Source organism: Nicotiana tabacum, chromosome 11 (genome assembly GCF_000715075.1).
Source record: "Nicotiana tabacum cultivar K326 chromosome 11, ASM71507v2, whole genome shotgun sequence".
Classification (NCBI taxonomy): Eukaryota; Viridiplantae; Streptophyta; class Magnoliopsida; order Solanales; family Solanaceae; genus Nicotiana; species Nicotiana tabacum.
This window is the reverse complement of record NC_134090.1, coordinates 168,769,471-168,794,640: the sequence shown is the minus strand read 5'-3', so window position 1 is coordinate 168,794,640 and position 25,170 is coordinate 168,769,471. Positions and strand designations below refer to the sequence as shown.

General features: G+C 36.3%; 2 protein-coding genes across 3 annotated transcripts; one reads left to right on the top strand and one right to left on the bottom strand.

Moving 5' to 3' along the window:
* Positions 1–524: 524 nt before the first annotated feature.
* Positions 525–5,333, bottom strand: LOC107820722 (uncharacterized). 2 transcript variants are annotated; one of them, XM_016647058.2, is made up of 5 exons: positions 4,708–5,278; positions 3,694–3,862; positions 1,670–1,702; positions 1,447–1,541; positions 525–1,159 (listed from the first exon to the last, which is right to left on the bottom strand). In XM_016647058.2, exons 1-5 carry the CDS (start codon positions 5,059–5,061, stop codon positions 929–931), a joined length of 882 nt encoding a protein of 293 aa, XP_016502544.1. In that variant the 5' UTR covers positions 5,062–5,278; the 3' UTR covers positions 525–928. The 2 variants fall into 2 exon arrangements, with proteins under 2 accessions (XP_016502544.1, XP_016502545.1); XM_016647059.2 differs by lacking the exon at positions 1,670–1,702 and having other exon boundaries at positions 4,708–5,333.
* Positions 5,334–7,333: 2,000 nt separating this feature from the next.
* LOC107820723 (uncharacterized) lies at positions 7,334–19,975 on the top strand. Its single transcript, XM_075225708.1, has 7 exons — positions 7,334–7,572; positions 8,569–8,782; positions 9,939–10,105; positions 11,231–11,355; positions 18,033–18,093; positions 18,508–18,556; positions 19,513–19,975. Exons 1-7 carry the CDS (start codon positions 7,408–7,410, stop codon positions 19,587–19,589), a joined length of 858 nt encoding a protein of 285 aa, XP_075081809.1. The 5' UTR covers positions 7,334–7,407; the 3' UTR covers positions 19,590–19,975.
* Positions 19,976–25,170: the final 5,195 nt, after the last annotated feature.

Sequence of the window (25,170 nt, the reverse complement as noted above, 5' to 3'; positions counted from 1 at the left end):
TGGCACATAAAGTTTTACCTAATGACACAAAAATACCCAAAAAGAATGCAGTGGCCATCATACCTTTAGATTTGTAAGCCAGCCGAAATTAATCCAATCAACTCTTTAACAGGAGGCGCCAGTAGATGTTTTCCCAAATGCTAGACAAAGTTCCTAAAGATCAGTTTCTCTCAAGTATACATCTCTGTATTGCCCAAAAGATAACAAAGTAAGAAAAGCCACGTGCGTGAGCAGATGAGACAGATATTATCGCATGCATGTACAGCTTCTAGCAAATTCTTCCAAGTAAAGGCAAAAAACAGAAGAGAAAGCAAATTGAAGATAACAGAAGGAAACAGAGGCAAGAAAGAAACAACACCAACAGCAGAAAAATCAGTTAATAAAGAAGAAACAGAAGAGAAAAAGAAACAAATGAAAGAAACATGGCAGAAAGAAGGTGGTACTCCATACCCAGTAACACCGATGGAGAATGCAAATGAACAAAGAAGGTAGAAGCAGAAGTGGAACCCGGTTGGCTTAACACGTTTCACCATTAAAAGAGGAACATGAATTCATGAAATGACTGAAATTGAAGAGCAAAATACCAAATACACATGACAAACAACAGTAATTCCTATAATACCCCTACCCATACAACCCAACTCCCATTTCTACATAATAGTAATACACATGAAACCTTTTGATACAAGCTATATCTAAAACATCAGAAGATGTAGCAGCCAGTTCTCCATGACTACAGCAAAAACTTTGTGAATCATAGCAGCTGTACAAGGAAATGAATAAAGGACACCATTTGTGATTTTCAGTTGGTACATGTTCAAAGGGGGTGAACCATTTGAGTTTGCCGGAAGACACAACCAAAAACATCAAGAAGATGTGCTTCAATACATTGTTGCTCTTCTTTTTAGGGAGTATCAATTCAATCCCATCAGAGACCTAATTCCTTTTTCAATTGGGCAAGGGTTGCTTCAATCTCATCGATATTTTCTTCAATACTGCTATCTTTCTCTGTCCTGTTTTGTTTTGCATTACCAGTTCTATTTGTTTCAGATTGTGTATTGCCCTTCTGGGGCCTTTCCTTGTCGCTTTCTTCTTCTACCTCTGCATCAGTTATATTAAGCTCCTTCTCTAAGAACTCAACAAATTCTTCCCCGATTTCCTGTCAACAATCAAATTGTATAGTGAGAGAAACTCTAATTCTTTCTTGTCGCGTGCAAATAAAAGTACTGCACTCTCTTCCAACTCTAACAGTTAAATGATTTTCACATCCAAGGAAACCTTCTCAACCCCCTGGACCAAGGGGTATCTAAGCCAGAGGCACCTCACAGGGAAAATAGGTGGTAAGAGGCAAATGATTAAAATGATAAAAAAAAATAGCAATTTACTGTTTATACATTTCTTAATTGTGCTTTTATTTCTCACAAATTGAATTTATCAACTTCTTACCGCCAATTCTTCCCACAAACTCTTTGGTTTTCCCTCCGAAGCGACACTTGACTCCCAATTCCGAAATTCTTCTTGGAGATCCTTAAAGAAGTCCTCTGCAGAAAGAAATTAGACTTGAAATCCAGATGACTCTTTAACCGCAAGACACGCAATATATGAAAAAGGTCCTAGCACAGTCGAAGATAATGGATAGTATTTCTTTAACTGCCATGTGCAAATCTACCTATTGTTATTTGAACATCCTTGAAAAAGCTACCTGCAGCATGAAGGGGTTAAACATAAGAATGTAAAGCCAAAAAGAGATAAGAACTGCCTCACTGACAGATTAACGCATATTTTTTTTTTTTGGATTGTTGAACAGATTAACGTAGAGTTCTGTTTTGTTTTTCTTGTGTTTTCGTTTCTGTTTTTTAGCTTTCATTTTGTTTAATAAAAGCATACAGTTTGTTACCTATGGATATCATAGGTGAAACATCTGGAACACTGAAATTAAAGACCTCATGATTGGATGCTGGATGGTGGAAGCTAAGTTACTCGGATACGGGCGTGGGTGTCCGACACGGGTGCGGATCTAGAGGTCGGATCCTTCGAGATGTAAGTTCTAAGATTCGGGGATACGGATCCTAGTACGGATACGGGTGCGAAGATCCGACTAAAAATAATTCAAAAAAATAAAAAATTAAAATTATCTCTAAATTATAGTAAGAAATTTTGAGGAATACTTACGTATAACTTGTAAAGTGTGAATTTCTTTTTTATTCTCAAGTTGTAGATATGTAAATGATTGATTTCCTAGATTAGCTATGCTATTTTCTTCAAATTTACCTTAGTTTTGGTTCTGATTTTGGGAATCAAATTGTATCTCGTCTCGAATTTTTCCGTCTGTCGTGGTCAAAGTACACAAAATTATTTGACCAGATCCGGTGCGGATCCTATACCCACACCCGTATTAGTGTCGTGTCGACACAGGTGCAACACCTAAATTGCCGTGTCGGAGCAACTTAGGGTGGAAGTATTGCTTTATTCAGAATGTTGGTGTAGTGTCTATTTTGAGGTATCACAAACAATTTTCAGTGTCACTATGAGGTTCAAACATCTAACTCTATTGAGCAACCAAGTAATCAGGTTTTGTGGTGAGATTTGCCATCCACGATCGAACCAGTTCAATGGAGCTCCCCTTTGCTCTATGTCAACCTAAGTTGTGCGGACTCTTCGATTTTGGTGTCGTCCCCATTCCGATACGAGACGGGGATGGGATACGTCCTGAATTCGGTCAACTGACTTCGGACACTTTGACCGGAGTCCATCTAATTAGGAGAAAAATTGAGATTTTGATTTCTCAAAATAAAAAATAAAATAGATTTAGGACAATGAAAGAATAATGTCCATCTTGGAGAATGAAAGATTGAATTCTACAATATTCATGTAAGTTTTTCACAGAATATCTCTCAAAATTTACAATATTTGTATAACTCTATTTTTTATTAGCCGAATCCCCGCACCCATATCCATATCCGGATCCGCACCCCCGAATCTTAAAATTTAAATTTTGCCGAATCCGATACTCGAATCCGTCCCCGTATCGCATACCCGCACCCGAGTCCGAGTAACTTAGATGACAATGAAAGAATAATGTCCATCTTGGAGAATGAAAGATTGAATTCTACAATATTCATGTAAGTTTTTCACAGAATATCTCTCAAAATTTACAATATTTGTATAACTCTATTTTTTAATAGCCGAATCCCCGCACCCATATCCATATCCGGATCCGCACCCCCGAATCTTAAAATTTAAATTTTGCCGAATCCGATACTCGAATCCGTCCCCGTATCGCATACCCGCACCCGAGTCCGAGTAACTTAGATGACAATGAAAGAATAATGTCCATCTTGGAGAATGAAAGATTGAATTCTACAATATTCATGTAAGTTTTTCACAGAATATCTCTCAAAATTTACAATATTTGTATAACTCTATTTTTTATTAATGGAACACAGATGCTTTTACCATTTTCATGTTTAAATTCTTATTTCAATTTTCTAGTTCTCATTGAAGACAAAAATGATAGAGGTTTTGAACCCAGCTCCTGACCACGAGATGCAAGGTAAAAGAGCTGTTGCTTTATTACTACGAGGCTTTGCCGAGGGCAATTAGTAGAGAATTAAGATTATAAACAAACATGCATACTAACAGAACTTCAGTACAAGTGAGCAGCAAATATCACAATTAGCAAAGGTGTTTTACCAAAGCTATAGAAGTCTTCTTCATCTGCAGTACTTTTATTTTTTCCTGCTCCACTATAATATGAATAACTTGATGTGTCACTTCCCGAATCATATCTCTTCCTTGTTTTGGAGTTCAATAGTGTGTTGTAAGCATGCTTAATCCTCATAAACTTTTCTTGAGCATCGGGCTGTACAGGAAGGCATTAACAAAAAGGGAGATGTCCTTCAATAAAACCATATTTAATCACCGGGAAGGAAGAGAAAGTTTTAGTTCCTATTTCCCGTTTTAACTTCAGGCAATCTGTTTTTCTTCTTTTCCTGCCGTCGACAAGGACCATGCAAAAAGTTAAAAAGGAAAAGGTAATTTGACAAATAATGCCTTGATTCCCTAAAGTAAAATAAATAGTGTTGTACCATATTTGGAATTTCTCTTGCTAGATTTATGTGCGCGGGGATGGATCTAGTGTGTTGGTATGGGATCATGTGAACCCATTAGCTTTAGCCCGGATGATGTATATATACTAAGAAATCCACTAAATATCTATAAATATTTGATTGTTGTGACAACCCATGTGAATCTCACATCGACAAAACACAGGAAAATTGCTGGGTATATAGTAAAAAAGCCTTAGACCCTGGTGACGCGTTTTAATGCCGTGTGGGCCAGGCTCAAAGCAGACATTATTACTAGTGGACTAGGTTGTTACAATTGTGAACCTAGTTATTATTGTAGTATTAATTCGAGACCATGGCAGAAATCCATAAACTTCAGATCATGGATCCTCTGCTTGTGTGCACATTTTGCTATTTCTAGTGCTAATCCTAGGTGAACAAGTAAAATGGAAAGCAAGTACGGGATTACGTGAACCCAATAGCTTTTGCCCGTACCACTACAGCTATAAGCAACAATGCCAACTGTGTTATTAAGTTAACTGAAATCATTTTATAAACTTTAGCACTTAACGCATAAGCATATTTATTAGATAATCCAAATTATCAAGTTAAAACTAATAAATTCAAAAGGCTACACTACCTCTTTGTTAACATCAGGATGATACTTAAGAGCAAGTTTGCGATATGCCCGTTTGATTTGGTCTGCCGTCGCCGATGAAGACACCCCTAAAACTTCATATGGACACTCTTTTCGACTTGCCTTAACCAATGCAATAGCTTTGTATTTTCTCCTCTTCTGCTTATTATAGTAACCGCCATAGTAGCCGCCGCCACCTGGACTAGGTGAGAAGCCCAATCCCGACCCATACCCGATTCTACAAACGGGTAACTTCTGCAGAGGAAAATGGAAGAAGTTGTAGTTTGCTGCTGGATTTTGAGACAGAACAGATTTTGCAAATATATAAATGGACGGCTGAAAATTCACACCTATCATTGCTAAATTGTCACAAGACCCATTTCTATAGCATCGCAATCACAAATTAAGTGAAAAACAATAATGGACCCTTTGCTTTTTCGGTGATCGGCAACTTATTTATGGGTTGCTGATATAGAACTCGAGTCAAGAGTAAAGCATGCTCCTCTGTTCAACCTCAGAATTGGAACTGGATTTGGAATTGGAATTGGAATTGGAATTGGATTTCGTTGTTTGTAGCCACTCATTAGCCTACCAAGATTTTGGAGATGCAGACATTGGCTACCATTTCTGTTTCACGTGAAGGGCACATGACGTTTTGTCTCCGTTAGTGATTTTTTTTAAGCTTTTAAGTATTTAGGTATTTGGATAAATATGTTGAAACTGATAATAACAGTTTATATATTTGGTAGAAAAGTGTTTATAAAATGTTCTTTTATCCTAAATAATATTTTTTTAATTCACAGACTATTCTGAAGTGATTGAAAAGTATTTTTAAGGGTTGAAATTGATTTATAAATATTTACGTATTTGGATGAATACGCTGAAACTCATAATAAGTAATTGATATATTTGATAGAAAAGTGCTAATAATAAGCTGTTTTTTATTAAGATAACTAAAATATCCTTAAAACTTTATAAGTTAAAATTATTTTTATAAAGAAAAGGATGTATAACCGATACGGAACGAAGAGAAGGTTAGAAAATTTATTTTGGAAAACATATGTGAAATAAAAATATTATTAAGGATAAACTAGTAAAAATCTTAGTCAAAATTAAAAGTACTTATAAACTGAAAAGCCATAACTAACTTATGATTTATGGATAATTTTAACTTATAAATACTTGACTTGGTTTATAAGTATTTTTGGGTTTTTACCAAATACGTAAATAAGTCTTATCGCCTTACATGGTCTTGAAAGTGCAGTAGTTTGTTAAAAGAACTAAAAAATAGGATCATTTTGAACCAAAATATAAAGAGAGAGGACTATTTTGGCTTTTTCTCCATTTTCTTAAGCTAAAACTCTGATCATCGAAAAATTGCAACAACTCAAAACTCACCCAATTCTTGGTAGGGCAAAATACCTTACTGCCCCTTAAACTTGTCACCAATTATTAGTTACAACCTTAAATTATTCGTGGTCTTAATTACCCCTTTCAACTAGGTCTTTTGAGAGCTATTACCCCCCGAATGTTGATGTGGCAAATTCTGTGGGTGCACTCGGCTGCCATGTAAATTTTTCTGTATATGTGGCATTTTTTTGAAAAATAAAATATAGTTTTTACCTTTTTAAGTATGTTACTTTTTTATATAATTTTTTTCGAATAAAATTTATAATAAAACTTGGATAGAACTACATTATTTAGGCTAATTATTTTATATGACTAAAATTAATAAGGTTTTAGTTAATCTTTTTTTGAATTTGACCTGAAAATAAAGATTTATACAATTGAAATAAATAGTCAATGATCTAAAAAGTTATAAAAATACATAGTTTGAAATTAATTATTTTGGTTATAATTTTTTATATAGCTCTAAATTATGGTGCTCAATATATATACACACAAATTTTACCTGAAAAAAATAAAAATACATAGTTGAAATAAATAGTCATTGTATCAAAGGAAGAAATAAAAAGAGTGTACAATTACAAAAAATAACTTACTCTATGGATACATTTTTAGAGCAATAAAAAAAAGGGCAGCCCGGTACACTAAGCTCCCGCTATGCGCGGGGTCTGGGGAAGGGCCGGACCACAAAAGTCTATCGTACGTAGCCTTACCCTACATTTATGCAATAAGTATTTTTAAGAGCAATAAGTATGTTAGAAATAATAAGTTATTTCTTGAAATTGTTCACTCTTTTTATTTCTTCTTTTGATGTAATGACTATTTATTTCAACTGTGTATTTTTACCCTTTCAAGTAAAATATGTAAAAAGTATATTTTTAGAGCACCATAATTTAGAGCTATATAAAAAATTATAGCCAAAATAATTAATTTCAAATTATGTATTTTTATAACTTTTTAGATATCTTGACTATTTATTTCAATTGTATAAATCTTTATTTTCAGGTCAAATTCAAAAAAAGATTAACTAAAACTTTATTATTTTTAGCCTAAATAATATAATTCTATTCAAGTTTTATTATAAATTGTATTCGAAAAAGATTATCTAAAAAAGTAACATACTTAAAAAGGTAAAAATATATTTTATTTTGCAAAAAAAATGTCACCTGTACACAAAAATCTACGTAGCAAGGCTTTAATAAGGTATTTTGCCTTCTTGGTGGTGTCCATTTTAAGGCCGTTCTTCAGTAGTTTTCTCCTTTCATTGTTCACTCGCTTTCGCCATACAGAGGGAGAATGTTGCCGAGATGGAGCAGGGCCATTTCACAGTTTTCTAGGGCTTATACAAAAAGGAACGCAGAAATTGGAAGACGCTTGTGTTCTTTTTCATGTCGAGATTATTCCGCGGTTGCGCCGTCTGTAGACCATTCCACTGAGAAAGACTATAATAGCAAACTCCAGGTTTGAAAATTTCAGATTTTTTCTTTTGTGGTAATCAGGGGTGGAGCTATCATTTTGTGCCAAAGCCAGTAACTTTGGTCCAAACCATGTATTTGTCTATTGAATATGTGCAGATTATTAATTTAGAACTCAGTTACTTAAAGGCCCGAACCCTTAATGTCAAATCGTGGCTCCGCCTCTGGTGGTAATTAGATGTTAGTAAGGTGATGCCCTAGGACTTTGTTCTGGTTCATTTATTGCATTATATCTGCTGATCAATTTGCTTATTTATCCTAGTTTAAGATGCTATTTTGAGTACTTGATGTCCATTCAAAGGTAAACATAAAATTTCAAATAAGTGGGTGTGTAATACGACTGCACCGACTACTTCATTGTGACAATGTGTGTGGACTTTCTTTTTCTTCTTGAAGGTGGCGTTCGAATGAGTTTACACACCTCGACTATTCAATTGTGTAGCGGCTTTCTCTACTAGTATAGGTGTTGGGTAACTCTGTGCAACTCGATTTAGGCTAGTGAGAAAGAAGTCACTTAGCTTTTTAGTCTCTACTGCAATTTAGAACTTTGGTCTCCCATGGTTTTCATTCCAACTTCATTGACCTCTAGGATACACCCTTGGTGTCGACTGCATACCTATAAATATATACTCCTTATGTAGAGTCTTTCGACTATGCAACAATAGTTCGTACGAAGTTTAATAAATTTTCAATGGTGCAACTTTTTGAGCTGAAGGGATGCTAGCACACTAGCAGCTGACATTGACACTACTACAGTGTCCACCCTACTGTGCATTTTTATCTTTCGGTGATTATCAAGGTTTTGAAATCGCATGTTTATTTCTCTATACTTTTTTCTGTAATGAAATTGTGCCAAATGAAAGAAGATACCTTTCTCTTAATTAAGTTGCTGGTGTCTATGCTTAGTGGAACATAGATTTGTTGCATGCAATGGTGTCCGATTTGCAAAGGACTAATAATTGAACTCCTGTTATTTGAGCAGGTAAATTTGAATAAGATGTTCTGGTCTAAGCCTCAATCATTGGCATTGGCCCCTGATTCACCGTTACGAATTGAAGAGCCACAATATGAGGGCATCCAGCGTTTGTTCCTCAAATTGATGTTGTTCTATAGTAAGCAAAGCACGTCCATTCGAGGAGCTAATGTTATCTATCTCCGTGTTATTCACCAAATTGATAGACCTGCTATCTATGATGGTGAGTCTCTTTGCTCTTCAGCTCATTGACCACACTCTCTTCAGCCATTTTCCTATGTGCTTATGGATTGTTATGTGAAACCTCTCTTTTATTTGTTTGTTTAAAAAAGAGAAAAAGAATGTTGTTCTTCTTGAGTCTGTTCATTTGGATTGCGTATGATTCTGATTGGGCATTCAAGCAGCTGATATGTGTAACAAAAGATGCATTTTACAAAGTTGTATTTAAGAACTATCTGTAGATGTTTCTTGACTAAAGTCTATGGCTCTTATTCCCCTGCAAATTCTTTAGTCATTTTCTTCCGTACTCTGGTGTTGTGAATTTGTAGACCGACTAAAACCTCTTTATATGCGTTCAACAACAACAACAACAATAACAACTCAATGTAATTCCACAAGTGGGGTCTGAGGAGGGTAGTGTGTACGCAGACATTACCCCTACCTTCAAGAAGACAGAGAGGTTGTTTCCGGTAGACCCTCGGCTTAGGACAGGTAAAAGGAAGGGCAACAACAAGCACACCAATTAGAAAACGGAAACAAAAATACAAAACTAATACTAGGTACTGCAATCAGAAAGTAGAAATGAAAGCAACAACAAGTAATTACAGTCAAGGAATACGAAAATACACAAATAACACTAAATCATGTACTAAAGCTACTGTTATAGACAAGGACAACGCTCGGCTACCTATCCTAACCCTTTACCTTTATTCTCAACCTCCACACGTTCCTATCCATGGTCATGTCCTCGGTAAGCTGGAGCAACGCCATATCTTGCTTAAAAACCTCTCCCCAATACTTCTTCGGCCTGCCTCTACCTCTCCTTAGACCCTCCAGGGCCAATCTCTCACACCTCCTTCACCGGTGTTCTTGATCTGCAATCTTTATACACGTTCCTGATCTGCATTCTTTTCACATTATCTACCTCATCTTTTAATTATTTAGGCACTGGCAGCTATATCTCTAACCCAATTGTTGCAAATCTTTGACAAGCATTATTGCTCATGTTAATTCAAGAGCCCAAGTGAGTTGAATGTTCATTCAATCTTTAAGCATAATTGCCTTTTTCGTTTAATTAAGTGATCTGTTTCTTCACAAAGTAGCTATGCTAATCTGTGTTTGCCTTAGTTATTTGATCTGCTTGTATGTGTTGCATGCAGTATTTAGCTTGGAGAAAACATTTAAGACCACATTTGCTTTACTTGTTATCCATATGTGGCTATGCTTGCGACGCTTGAAGCAGGAGGGAAAGGAAGGTGTCGAGTTGGGGCAATATCTATATGAGATATATAATCATGACCTGGAGTTGAGAGTTTCTAAAGCTGGGGTAAGTTATTAAACTCTTGTATTGAAAACTCAATTCAATATCGCAAATAATTCTTCTCCTTGGCGTTCATTTTGGAAAGTAAATTCAAGTGGCAGTGCTATTTGTAGTGGAACGGCCATCTTGTTGAATATCTTTTGATCTTTTCTATGTTGTTAAATTGACAACCAAGCTAGAATGGCTGTAAAGTTTCAACTACTCTTATGTTTGGTTTTAAGAGAAATTTTTGGTGCAACCGTTGGTAAAGTATATAAAAGCATGACTAATGGTAAGAAGGACATGGCCACACTTTTGCTTTTGCAATCTGTTAATATGGCTCTAGCACAGCCTTCGTGCTGATGATTAATATACTGTTACCTGTCTAAAAAAAGAGCCTGATTAATGATGTCGGGCCCTCCAAAAAAAAAAAAGAAATCTTTAGAAGAAATGGAAGGAAATGGAAAAAATCGGAAGGAAAAGTTGGAGCTGTAGAGCAAAACGAAATAGCGTGGTTACAGGCAGGTATATAGTAAGTCTAAGCTAGTGATATCTAAAATCTTTCAATACAAAAGTTTATGTTATTATATTTCTTACATCAACAATTATGGTCATCCTAAACTTCCCTCTTTTAATGTTTACCTTATAAAATAAATAAAATTTGGGATGGTTATCAGACTTGTCACTTACCTTGGTGGAAGAGCATCAATCAGCTCGAATAGGTTCTTTTGCATCATTACTATTTTCATTTTTCGTTTTCATATGTTGCTACAGAAGATCTCTTTTTCCAGAGGTTTTATGGGGTTTGACTTTCAGGCTCATCCCCATCCTTGTTTTAATATTGACTATCAACAAGTGATTTGTTTAAGTTATTGTACGTTTTTGCATTGGTTTACAACTTATTTTGGGAAATTTGGTGTAATGCTACCCCTTTTCTGCTTCATTCATTTCTTTTTTGGACAATTTATTCTCACCTCCAAAGCACGATGGAGGAAAAAATTACACAATTTAGTTTGCAGCTCCATAATGGTGACTCGGTTTATTTGTCTTCTCTGTGGAATGATACTGGCATCTCAGATTCTATTGTTCATGACAAGAAATAGAAAATTTAAACTTATCTATTCATATAAAATGTCAATTTTTAAATCGCAGGTTAATTTATTGTTGACTAAATGGATGAAGGATTTGGAGAAGATATTTTACGGTAACATTGTTGCTTATGATGCTGCTATGCTTCCTGAAGCTGAGCAGGATGAGCTGCAAAATGTAATTTGGAGGTAAATACATTGGTTCAGGATCCATAATATTGTTTTAGTTTTGTATGTTTCCTTTTGCTTTGTTTTGATGAATAATGATCATTATGTTCAAACATGCTTCCATGGTCATTATAGGGAACTAATGTGCTATTTCATGAACATCCACTCAGCTTAATTTTTTGTCACTATTCTACTTATGTAAAGCTCCGCGTATTTGTCAGAATTTCCACTTAGCAGATTATTACTATTACGAGCAGCGCACAGTTGCATGAATTAAAATGAATAATTATCAGAAAATAAGCACAAGAAGTTTATAGACCTTAGCTAAGAAAAGCTTCAAGACCTTATTTTGAATGCACTGTTCAGTCCTCATATGCTTGCAGTTGTCAAAAAATTAGCTCTAAGCTCTCGGTGGATGAAGGTTGTAAAAATTTGAGCTGGATATTTATCAGATTGAGAATGAGCATTTGGTTGGCTGATCCATTACCCACACTGGAAAGCAGTTCTCAGACTTGTTTTCTAACATTTGGCTTAAAGCAGCAGAACTGGAGAAAAGCCAAGGCATGAGGAAATCTTTATATATATATATATATATATATATATATATATATATATATATATATATATATATATATATATATAAAGATATATGTATGTGTGCGTGTGTGTATATATATATATAAAAAGAGGCATGAGGGAATCTCTTGATGCCCTTCTTCGAAAAGCTTTTATATTCCTAATTTTGAGGGTTTTGGTTGATGGGAAATGTGGAGAAGTGTCTTGTGTGTGTGTGTACCTGCTGATCGTGCAATTCTGGAAGAAGCCTTTGCTGCAGTTCCTGGTTTTGAGAAGCTTTAGCTTTTTGCTAAATTGCTATCAGTGGGTTGAAATGTCTTCAAAAGATTAGAAGTGTGGGTTCTAAAGTATGACATTGATTTGAGATGAGATCTGAGAAGAGTTTACAAGGCAATTAGTTCTTGAATAAATTGTTTTGGTTGCCTTATGACTCTTTTTTTTATGGGTAAATAATATATTATATAAATATTTGCACTAAGCCAGTGCACCAGGCGTAATTGCAGATTGTGTAAATCAGCAATTGCGTCTAAAATATCATCTATATCTGTAACAAAAACTAGTTTGCACTAAGCCAGTGCCGGGGCATTCTTCTAATGTGGGATGATAGAAGCTTGGAGGTAAAGGAGAAGAAGAGAGTTTTTTCTTTAGCAGCTCTTGTCAAAGATAGAGTGAGTGAGGTAGAGTGGGGATTTGGGGAGTGTACAGACCGGTAGGAGAAGGGTCCAAGGTGTTTTTCTGGGAGGAACTGGCCAATATGATGGGGAATGGGACATTCCATGGGTTCTGGGGTTATAACATTTGGCTTAAAGCAGCAGAACTGGGGAAAAGCCAAGGCATGAGAAATCTTTATATATATATATATATAAAGATATATGTGTGTGTGTGCATGTGTGTGTATATATATATATATATATATATAAAGAGGCATGAGGGAATCTCTTGATGCCCTTCTTCGAAAAGCTTTTATATTCCTAATTTTGAGGGTTTTGGTTGATGGGAAATGTGGAGAAGTGTCTTGTGTGTGTGTACCTGCTGATCGTGCAATTCTGGAAGAAGCCTTTGTTGCAGTTCCTTGTTTTGAGAAGCTTTAGCTTTTTGCTAAATTGCTATCAGTGGGTTGAAATGTCTTCAAACGATAAGAAGTGTGGGTTCTAAAGTGTAACATTGCTTTGAGATGAGATCTGAGAAGAGTTTACAAGGCAATTAGTTCTTGAATAAATTGTTTTGGTTGCCTTATGACTCTTTTTTTTTATGGGTAAATAATATATTATATAAATATTTGCACTAAGCCAGTGCAACAGGCGTAATTGCAGGCTGTGTAAATCAGCAATTGCGTCTAAAATATCATCTATATCTGTAACAAAAACTAGTTTGCACTAAGCCAGTGACGGGGGCATTCTTCTAATGTGGGATGATAGAAGCTTGGAGGTAAAGGAGATTAAGAAGGGAGTTTTTTCTTTAGCAGCTCTTGTCAAAGATAGAGTGAGTGAGGTGGAGTAGGGATTTGGGGGAGTGTACGGACCGGTAGGAGAAGGGTCCTAGGTGTTTTTCTGGGAGGAACTGGCCAATATGATAGGAAATGAGGCATTCCATGGGTTCTGGGAGGAGAGGTTAGGGTGTAGTATGTTTTCGAGGGCCATGGAGGAGTTTTCTGACTTCATCAATGATCACTTTCTCATTGATCTTCCTCTGTCAGGGGAAAGGTTTACTTGGGCCAGGGCGGAGGATTCCAACTCAAGGTCTAGACTTGATAAATTTCTAATATCGTCCTCCTGGGATGAGTTGGTGCCGAATGTGCTGCAGATTCCTTTACCTAGGTTGACTTCGGATCATTTTCCTATCTTGCTAGATGGATGCAGAGGGAGGGGGGTGCGTGCTCCCTTCCGATTCGAGAACATGTGGTTGAAGGTGTCAGAATTTGGTGAGAAGGTGAAAGAATGGTGGACAAGCTACGAGGTATCAGGGACACCTTCATTCCGTCTTTCGAAGAAACTTAAATTGCTCAAGGGAGATATTATTTGGTGGAATAAGGAGGTTTTTGGGAGGGTAGAGGTTAAAATGAGGGAGCTTATGCATAAATTGGGGGATCTAGAGAGAGGGTAAGGGGCGAGGGAGTTAGATGAATCTGAGAAAGAGAGATCGAGGGAGGTTAAGAGGGAAATAGTCGAGTTAGCAATAGCTCAGGAGACTAGTTGGCGGCAAAAATCGAGGGCGTTATGGTTAAAGGAAGGGGATTCGAATACCAAATTTTTCCACATGGTGGCGGTTGCAAATCGAAGGAGAAACTTCATAGAGTCCGTAGTTGTGGATGGGGTGAGGATTGAGGGAGAGGAGGAGGTAAAAGGGGCGATAGTGGAGTTTTATGAGAATTTATACAAAGAGGAAGTTAGTTGGAGGCCGACTTTGGGGGGAATAGAGTTCAACCACATAGGGGAGGGAGACAGTGAGTGGCTAGAAAGGGCTTTCGAGGAGGAGGAGGTGCACGAGGCTGTGTCGAGTTGTGCTGGTGATAAGGCCCCCGGCCCTGATGGTTTCTCCTCGGCCTTCTTCCAGCTCTGTTGGGACACCATCAAGGAGGAGTTGATGGAAGCCATTGAATACTTCCATGTGAATGGTGTTTTTGAGAGAAGTATCACTGCTTCTTTTATTACTATTGTGCCTAAGAAAGAAGGTGCATCTTCTATCAGTGACTACAGGCCTATTAGTCTCGTGGAGAGCATTTACAAGATTATTTCTAAAGTGCTTTCCAATAGACTCAAGAAGGTTCTTGACGTGTCTGTTTCGTACTCCCAGAATGCGTTTGTGGAAGGTAGGCAGATCCTGGATGCCGCTTTGGTGGCAAATGAACTTGTAGACTCCAAAAGGAAAAATAGAGATCTCGGCTTACTATGCAAGTTGGACCTTGAGAAGGCTTTCGACCATGTCAATTGGGAGTTCCTGGATTTCATTATGATGCGGATGGGGTTTGGGGCAAGATGGAGGGGATGGATCAAGTTCTGCATTTCCTCAGTCAGATTCTCTATCCTGGTTAATGGTAGCCCGTGTGGTTTCTTTAGCAGCTCCAGGGGTCTCAGGCAAGGAGACCCTCTATCCCCCATGCTATTCATTCTAGTGATGGATCGAGAGGCGGGCGGAGGTTTCTTGCGAGGATTCTCAGCTCCGATCGGGGTGCCTAGTGCCCGAAGAGTCTCTCATTTGCTTTTGGCGGATGACATCCTGGTTTTTTGTGATGCCGATATGGATCAATTGACCTACATGAAGCAGGTCCTGCAGTGGTTTTAGATAGTATCAGGTCTCAAAATCAACCTCGGCAAGTGTGAGATTTTCCCGGTGGGTGAGGTTGCTAACATTGATGCTTTGTCTTATGTTCTCAGATGTAAGGTGGGCTCCTTTCCCACTACTTACTTGGGTCTCCCATTGGGCGCTTCGCATAAGGATACTACGGTTTGGAATCCAGTGATCGAAAGGGTTGAAAAAAGATTAGCAGGCTGGCAGAAACGGTACTTGTCAAAAGGCGGAAATGAAGTGCTCATTAAAAGCACTTTATCGAGTATGCCCACCTATTACTTGTCCCTGTTGCAAGCTCCTGTGAGCATCACAGAAAAACTGGAGCGACTTCAAAGGAATTTTCTTTGGGATGCAGCGGATGGAACTAGAAAGTATCATCTTGTGAATTGGCAGACGGTCACTTTCCCAAAGAAGTGGGGTGGACTTGGAGTAAAAGATCTTAGGGTATTCAACAGAGCTTTGTTGGGGAAATGACTGTGGAGATTCGGGGTAAAAGAGCATGCTCTATGGAGGGAGGTCATAGTAGAAAAGTATGATTCCATGAGAGGGGGTCCCCGGACCAAGGCAATCACAACGCCTTTCAGGTGTGGCATGTGGAGGAGCATCATGAAGAATTGAGAATCCTTCAGTGGCAACATCTCTTACAGGGTGGGAGATGGAAGGAGAATCAGCTTTTGGAATCATAGGTGGTGTGGAGAGGATACTCTGAGAGTCTCCTTCCCCACGTTTTCAGAGTTTCAAACCAGAAGGAATTGATGATCCAACAAATTCGTAAGGAGCATGTAGCGGGGGTAGTATGGGACTTGTTAGCGGAAACGTAAAAAAAAGAACACAAGATTTAACGTGGTTCGGATCAAAATAATCCTACATCCACCAGAGAACAGTTGCCTTTTTAATATTTACAAAGGAAAGGGAGAGTTCCCAATTACACTTAAGAGAATTTCTCTCTAACTCTCTACTCACTACAATGTGTTGTATTATTTTTGGGATGGTTTCTACAAATGAAGGAGTGCATCTATTTATAGAGGTAAAGACCTCCTCTTGATGTCATTGGTGACATCAAACTACCTCCTCTTGATGTCATGGGTGACATCAAAGGAGGAAGCTTCCTCCTAGCATCCATACCAACTTTTTCCACCAACTCTTCCAATTGACATGTCATTGTTGACTAAACATAAACCAACACCTTCAGGACTTCTCATTTAGAAGGAACATGCAAGATTGAGAGATTTCGGAGCTCCAAGATTTATTGACACTGCTATATGGGCAAGACAGGCCTCATCCATCTTGTGATTCTTGGAGATGGGGATTGCCTGACGATGGTCTGTTCACCGTAAAGTCCTTTTACCAGAGTATGTTGGTGAGAGAGGATGCCTCTTTTCCATACTCCTCGATCTGGATTCCTAAGGCATCCACGAAGGTGTGCTTTTTTCCATGGTTAGCGGCGAGGGGAGTGATTTTGACTGCTGAGAATCTGCGAAAGAGGGGAATTACACTTGTTAGTTGGTGCTATATGTATAAAAGCTCAGAGGAAGAAGTTGATCATCTTTTGTTGCATTGTCCTATGTCCTCGGCTTTGTGGAGGGCGATCCTGAACCTTTTTGGTGTTCAATGGGTGATGCCAAGCACGCTAAAGGAAATGCTATATAGCCGGGCCGGTTTCCGTAGAAGAAGAAAGCAAAAGGCGTGGAAGTTCGCCCCGTTAGCTCTCATGTGGATAGTTTGGGGAGAGAGAAATAGGAGAGCTTTTGAGGGGATTGAGTCTCCTTTTTCACATCTTAAGAATAGTCTTTTATCTTTGATCGCTTTTTGGTGCACTCATATAGCCCCTATTTGTATAGAAGATTGGGCTTTTTTTTGTAGAGAATCATGTTCTGATGTAAATTCTCTACTTTTTGATATACTTCTTGTATACGGGAGTTCTCTCCCTTTTGATTAATACAATTTACCTTATAAAAAAAAATGCAGATAAGTTTAAGGCACTGTATATTTCTTCTTTTGCTTCAAAAATTTCTGCTGTTTCTTTCAAGCCAGACACTTTACTTTTATATAAATTAAAATCACTTGGACCTTGAATTCACTTCAATCTAGATGAAGTACCATTGTCCTTATTGTCTGATTTTTCCTTAACGGAATGATAGTACATCTTCAAATGCATCACTATTAATGTAGCTTTACTGAATTGCTTTTATGTTCTTACTGAATTGCTTCTCCCTCATTTTGAATGAGTGCTGCATCAAAGTTTGAGAAGAAAATAAATAAGAGGAAAAGAGAAGTTCTTTGCTGAAGTAACAGGAAAAAATAAAAAAACTGTCACAAAAGCATATGCCTTACTGTCGTTAATTTTAGAATCTGTTTTTATGATTTTATCCGTAGAAGAGGATTAGAGAATTTGAAGGCAACTATATTGCAGTCGCCCATCAGAGTCTGCTTTGCCTCATTTACTCTTATTTATTTTTCTATATCTGGTTTTTTGGCATGCCATGATTGCCCTTCGTTCATTGAGCATACCTATTTTTTTTTTTTTTTTTTTTTTGGAGTTCACCAAAAATGAAAGTTTTCTTGTTCTTGAGCTGAGAACAAGATGATGGTAGTAATCAAAGGTGAATGCTTTTTAGTTGATATTACTGTGGTATTATCACGAACTAGGATTTTGACTTGGGGAGAGGACTATAAGGGAAGATCTGATTTCTAGTTTTGGTAATTTGAAAAAGATGGAGTTTCTTATTAATGGCAAATGACAATTAAAATTTAAACTGGTGATTTCCTTTTAGTTTACTGAAGAGACTCTATATGCCTTTGTTTGATTAACCTTCTGATATTCTATGTTGTAGGAATGTCTTCTCTGATGATGGTACATCTTTACCAAATGATGCAGCCCTACTTCCAGTCCAGGCAAGTATACATACATATACTTAGGGTGCTTTTTCTTCTTTTTTTTTTTCAGATACTTCGGGTGCTTTTATTAGTGAAAAAATGTCCAATATTTGCACAAAAGAGAATTATAACACTTCCACAAGTTATAGTTCTTTGAAAAATCCGGCCTTATAAAGCAAATTTTTAGTTCTTTTAACTCTTGTGTGGTACATAGAATTTGGTATTATTTCTCCTGAAGTTCTTCATATATGTTCTTGCAGCTTTGACTTGGTATTGACTATGTTACAATTTTGGTGCATATCGTCTAGTATTGTTCCTTGTATTTTTGTTGCTTTTTGTGTTTCTGTATTAGGATGTTGGACATTTGTACCAGATTGTGTCAAAGGCAATGGTCTGCACACCATGCTTATTTGTTTGATTTTGTCATTGCAGGCTATGTGTAGGTATGTTCGCAGGGAATCCAACTGTCTGTCATTGACAGGTACGAATTGTGTCCCAACTAATTTGTATTAAATCAGTTCATGTGAAAAGCATGTATGCACCTATAACTCCTAAGGGTTTCTGTACTCTTGCTCTCTCTCCATAGAAAAGGAGAAAAACCTTAAAGTTGAACTAGGCGCCTTTTTCTCTTTTCTGTTATTGTGATCTACTTGTTGCGTATCTTCAAGCCAGTCCTCAAGAAGTAGATGAAGAAAAATTATTTACAGGATCACTTGCTGGCTTCGAATTCCCTCTTTAGGCTAAGAATCGTCATCCTGTTGTTGGTATTGACTCAGTATTAGATACTTACTTTTGAGGGTAACAAAATACGTTTTAGCTTAAATACCTTATCATACTCCCCATGAGGTATTTATTGTGAATTCTAGATGTTCCCAAGTATTCATCTGGAGCTAAATAGTGGCGGAGTTATTAGAAAGCTTGATTTGACTGTTGCTTTGTCTTTTATGCATTGAACTTAATTTAACTGAAGTTACTTCGTCTTAAAAATAATAATAAGAAATAAATCTAATGGCCAATGTTCAATAAGTATGAAAGAAGTCTTTGATTTAAGGTTCCATTAGAGCAAACATTATCCATGAGGCTTTTGCTACTTGAGGAAACTTTGTATTGTATTTCAACCATTCCTGTTGAAAGCTTCACTTAACTAAAACTGGGAAAGGAGATGAAGGTATTCAACAATTCATGCTTATATTTCGGGCTCTTACGATGCTGTTATTATTTTCTGCTTTCTGTTGCTGCTACTTATCTATTGTCTCTTTTCGTATTCTTGAACCGAGGATCTATCAAAAACAAAGGTCTGCGTACACGCTATTCTCCCTAGATCCCACTTGTGGAATTTCATTGGGTTGTTGTTGTTTGTTGTATTTCTGTGTTAAGACTGAATAAGATATAATCTCCAGAGCTATCGTTCTGATGATGTTGCTTTTGTTTGCGTAGATAAAGATGCTGTCTTTTCGGGCAACTTCATGTTCACCTTATTGGAAAACACAAAAGCTGATAAAGAGGGAAGTTAGACGCAAAGAAAACAATATCAAAACCAACCATGCTCATGCAACTGTGCCGCAATTCATTGTAGAGATTCAGGCTTACCCTCACTGAAATTATAAGAAATTGCTGAATGCGCAGGCGTGAAACATGAAATCCACTGTTCTTTGAGTTTCAGTAATCTAGGTGCAAATCTAAGGTTGCTTTGCTTTTTTGTGCCACAACATAAATCCTAGAAATGACTGTCAAACTGTTGATGGCTAATGTTTCTAATGGAAGTTATACGAGCTCATTCGTTACATTATGAAGGAATAAATCAAGTAGTTGAAGGAGTCATGGGCGTGTGACCATTGTATTTCATTATCAGTTCTGAAAAAAGTGAGAGTATAAGTTGTATATGGTAATTGCTTCTTAATTTGGATTTTAATCTGGATAAGTCCCTCAATTGCTGATAATGGTAGAACATAGAGATTCTTGCACAGTAATAAAAGCATTTACAATGATTATACGGTCTCTGGTGATATTTGTTTATCCTCTGCTTGTTAATGATAAAATCAAAGAGGATAATGATATTTAACTGTCTAGGAAAGGAGCTGTTAAATGACATTCTTCACCAACCTCCAACAAATATAAATTTTGTAACTTAAATAGAACACGATTGTTAATCAAATTGTTCAACAAATTCAATATTCAAAGATGATATAACTAATTAAATCACCAAATAAATATTTCTCAAGAATATTAGTGAAAATACGAAATTTGTTATAAAATAAAGACTATAAAGTAAAGACAAGTATAGAGAGAAACTGATATATTACTCGAATTCAAACTGATGTACATAATGAACTGAAATCTCTTCTATTTATAGAAGAAAGGAAGTTGCTGTGTAAGCTGCTACTATACCAGATATGGATAATCTTTCTACTGAGAGCAATGTTTATCCATAACAGAGTACTGAAAGGATAAGCTTATTATACCCGATATGGATAATCTTCTACCGGGGGTAATGTTTATCCATAACTGGGTACTGAAAGGATAAGCTTATTATACCCGGTATGGATAATCTTCTACCGTGGATATTCTACCGGGGATAATATTTATCCATAACTGGGTGCTGAAGGGATAAGCTTATTATACCCGGTATGGATAATCTTCTACCGGGGGTAATGTTTATCCATAATCGGGTATCGAAGTGATAAGCTTCTTCAGGAAGCTTATTTCCAATAGAGTACTTAAATAGATAAACATATTTACGGTGGAGTCCCATATGGATAAGCTTCTTCAGGAAGCTTATTACAATGGAGTACTAAATGAACATCCATAATATAATATAATTATAACACTCCCCCTTGGATGTTCATCAAAAGATAAGGTGTCTCATTAAAACCTTACTAGGAAAAACCACGTGGGCAAATCCTAGTGAAGGAAAAAAAGTACACATATTTAGTAATACGCATTGCTGGCTGCCTCATTAAAAACCTTATAAGGAAAACCCTGTAGGAAAAACCTTAGTAAGGGAAAAAGAGTACATCGCGCATTTTATTCCCCCTGAAGAAAACCTTATTTCAAATATTTGAGTCTCCGCATTCCAATCTTGTATACCATATTCTCAAAATTGATGTTGGTAAAGACAATCTGTTGAATTGTCACTTGAACTAATTTGATGCACATCAATGTCACAATTTTCCTGAAGATCATGTATGTAGAATAATTCTGGTGAAATGTTCTTCGTTCTATCTCCTTTTATAAATCCTCCCTTTAATAGTGCTATGCATGAAACATTGTCTCCGTATAATATTGTGGGTCTTTTATCACATTCCAACCCACATGTTTCTCGAATGAATCACTGATCTCAATCATATGCACTCTCTGCTTGCCGGTTTGAAATCGAGCTTTATGAGTATCGGATAAATAACCTGCATCTGCATTACCAATACGATCTGCACCACTTTTGTTAGCATTAGCAAGATAAATAAGTGCACCATCTACACCGAGATAGAGTATTTCAGGACCAAGGAGCTCCTCATCCTCTTCTAGAGGTTGGAACGGATCCTTATTCACTTCAAGTGATTGAATATTCATTGGTGTACTTAATGGGTACACTTTGTCCATGTAAAAGTATTTTTAAGACCCTCTTGGAGCTCTTCCGGAGTTCCAATAAGATTTATGTCACCAACATAAACAGCAAGTGTAACAAATTTTGATGACATTTTCTTTATAAAAATACATGGATAAATAACATAATTTATGTAACTTTCTTTCAGCAAATATTTACTGAGGCGATTATACCACACGCGCACAGATTGCTTTAAACCGTACAAAGATCTTTATAATTTGATCGAGTACATTTCTCAAGACTTTGAATTATATGCTTCGGGCATTTTCAATCCTTCAAGGATCTTCATATAGATTTAGCCAAATAAGTCATATAGGTTAAGACTTGCATCTAAATGGTATGACATCTTCAAGTGTCTGGACTGCTAGTCCGATCCTCAGAATCTTTTACAATATTGTGCACTATATTGTATTAAATATATCATCGACGATCATTTTGTGTCAATTCCGAAGCGACATAACTTGTTGAGATCTCATCACTTTCTTTATTTTCAAGTACCTGAACTTTTTCGGGAGTTTCATGAAATGTTATGTTGTGGGCTCTTCTAGAGCTTATTTCCTCCTCATTATGATCATTTTGATCATTAGCTCCTACTATTTTTCAAGGATTGTTACCTTTGGAACCGATTGGTCTACCACGCTTCATGCGTACAGTAAACTCTATCCTTCAGGGACTTTAATTTTAATAGGAGCATTTGCAGCTGAAATATGATATTTAATTTTGGATCAGCAAATGCTTCTGGCATTCGACTTGAATTATCTTCTAAGTGAGGATCATGATAATTCGATTCATATAGCATATTTTTCAACTGTTTATTCCATCCCCCAAATGTTAGAAAAACTAACATATATCCCCAATCATCTTTGGGAAACATATCTTTGTGTATTATGGTAGAGAAATTAATCATATACCACGCAACAAAAGATAGTAAAAATATTTGGTTTCTGATCCTAAACCAATTGTGAAGGGAGGACTTATCATATATTGTTGATCTGATGCATACAAGTTCTGCTATATGTAATTTAGAAAATCTTAGACCAACACATGAAGCTTTGTTCTCATAAGCAATGGTTTAACCATTAATAGGAGGTATTCAATGCTAAACCAGCTTGGATATAAACCAGCATTATCAAGATGAACTGTCTTGATTTCATAATCTGAAAATTATGCTCTTAATCGAGAAAAGCAATTCCAAATGCCAAACTGTAGGTTGACAATAATTACACATGTAACCATCTCACATATGCACCTATAAGTGGTTTACATGATAGGTGAACGGGCCCATATTCACCTTTCATATATTTCAGAATCAGGGGTCTTAGTCCCAACTTTAGCTGGTATAATCAATTCATTATGAGAACAAGCAACACATGAGAATTTCTGAAGAATCTTCTAGTTCTTTAGTATATGCTTATCTGAATTCTCAAATAGCTCATTTAAAAATGACAAATGAAAACTTCAAGTTTATCATGTCATGCACTATCTCTTAGTAAACTTCTGGTTTACTATGGCATAAACTTTTGCTTTAGTAAACTTCTGGTTTACTATGATACATGATATAGTACAAATTAAAGAATAAGGCGGGTAACTTCTCACATACATATTATTTTACCCCTATGATTGTGGAAACATGAAGATTATCAATCTTCCAATCATTTGTAGTCTCAATATGATAGTCATTTGTATTAGTAAACTTCAGGTTTACTACAACATATGTTTTGACCATAATCATATAATATGAATGAGATATTTGTATATAAGCTCTTCGAGAGCCTTTATTTATTATCCACAATCTAATATTTATCTGGCACTACTGGTGTCATGTATTCTTTAGGCAAACATTTAGCTCTTCGGGAGTTGTTGATACATTTTGTACTATCAAATATTGCTCAGACACTGCTAGTGTCATGAGAGAAAATCACAATCAAATAAACAATGTAAAACAATTGTTTAAGCACACGAAAACTCCTATTCATAATATTTTTCCACTTCAGGAGGCAATTTCAATTGTGTTACTTCTTCAGGAGCAAATTTAAAATACGAAATATTGAGTATATATTCTCTCAATTATATTAACTCATCTGGAGGTGAATTGTAATGTATTCACATCAAGAGCGCGTTCATATTTACCCGACTTATTAGTATTGTCACATTCACTTCAAGGAATGGATTAATATTATCAAAAGTTCTCATCCTTCAGGAAATCGAACATAATTATCTGAATGCGCATTAATCACATCAAATTGTGATGCCTCTACCTCTTTTAAAATATTTACTACTTCAGGAGCAAATCGAGGCGTGCATTTAATATAGCTAATATTTATGTAGCTTATCTTCAATTGTAACCATAGAAAGCCTAAATTATCACTTCTGGTGATCATAGGCATATACCACTTCTGGTAGTTAACAAAATATAGTTAAAATGAGATATACGAAATATAACCACTTCTTGTGGTTGTATATTTCTTGCAAACTCTGCTAGAGTTTAAGTTGATCTAATAATGTTATCCATATTCTTCAAAATGACATAAACAAGATATATTATAGTAAACATCATTATCAAATCATAATTTTTCTTTATGTACAACAATTACATAACCATACTATCTATTACAAATAACAAAAATTAAAATATTTACATTTCTACAGATTCACCACCGATTACATGACTTGTTTCTCCTTCTGGGAGTGTAAGGTAATCAGTTACATCCAAATGCATGAAGTCTAAATTATCTTCAGAAATAAAATTTGCTTCAACATTTTTCTCTGTCTTCTTTAGGGAGGCTTGATAAAGCTCAACCAGGTGCTTTGGCATACGACAGGTACGTGACCAGTGCCCTTTTTCTCCACATCTATAGCATGCATTTTCTGCATTTGGTGCTTGCACCGCTTCATGCTTTTGTTCCTTCCTTTTCCACTGCTGGTGGTGAGGAGTGTTCTTTGGTGCATTATTATTACCATGATTAGAGTTTCTTTCCCGACCACGACCATGACCACGACCGGGGCCACGATATTTTTCACGTTTAGCCTGCACTACAACATAATGCATTTATAGCTACGAAATCTCAGCTACAAATCTAAATTCCGTGGCTAGTACCTTACAATAGCCACAAAAATTAGAGTTGCGTGGCTTTTTACAAATTCGTAAAAAATTTTAGCCACAAAAATTAAATTGGCGAAGCTAATTCCTCCTTTTTGCTATGGTTGCTAATTATTGTGGCAACAATTACCTAAATAGCTATAAATTTATTGCTACGGTATAATTTCGTAGCTAATCATAAGTTTTTGCCACGCATTAAAAGTTATTATAGCGACAATAATCTTTTAGCTACAATAAATTTTTTGAAACAAACTATTGTAGCTAAAATAAATATTTTTGCTTCTAATTATAAAATATCGTGGCAATAGTTGATTTAAAAGCTATGATTATTTGACATGAAGACATGATATAGCTACAGATCTTTTGATATGATAAAATTTTGTAGCTAATCATT

Coding starts and splice junctions, on each gene's coding strand:
- LOC107820723 (XM_075225708.1), top strand. CDS start 7,408: ATGTTGCCGAGATGGAGCAGGGCCATTTCACAGTTTTCTAGGGCTTAT. Junction 10,106..11,230: donor TGAGAGTTTCTAAAGCTGGG/GTAAGTTATTAA, acceptor TTTAAATCGCAG/GTTAATTTATTGTTGACTAA. Junction 18,094..18,507: donor CAGCCCTACTTCCAGTCCAG/GCAAGTATACAT, acceptor TTGTCATTGCAG/GCTATGTGTAGGTATGTTCG.
- LOC107820722 (XM_016647058.2), bottom strand. CDS start 5,061: ATGATAGGTGTGAATTTTCAGCCGTCCATTTATATATTTGCAAAATCT. Junction 3,863..4,707: donor ATCCTGATGTTAACAAAGAG/GTAGTGTAGCCT, acceptor CTTCCTGTACAG/CCCGATGCTCAAGAAAAGTT. Junction 1,542..1,669: donor GGATGTTCAAATAACAATAG/GTAGATTTGCAC, acceptor TTCTTTCTGCAG/AGGACTTCTTTAAGGATCTC.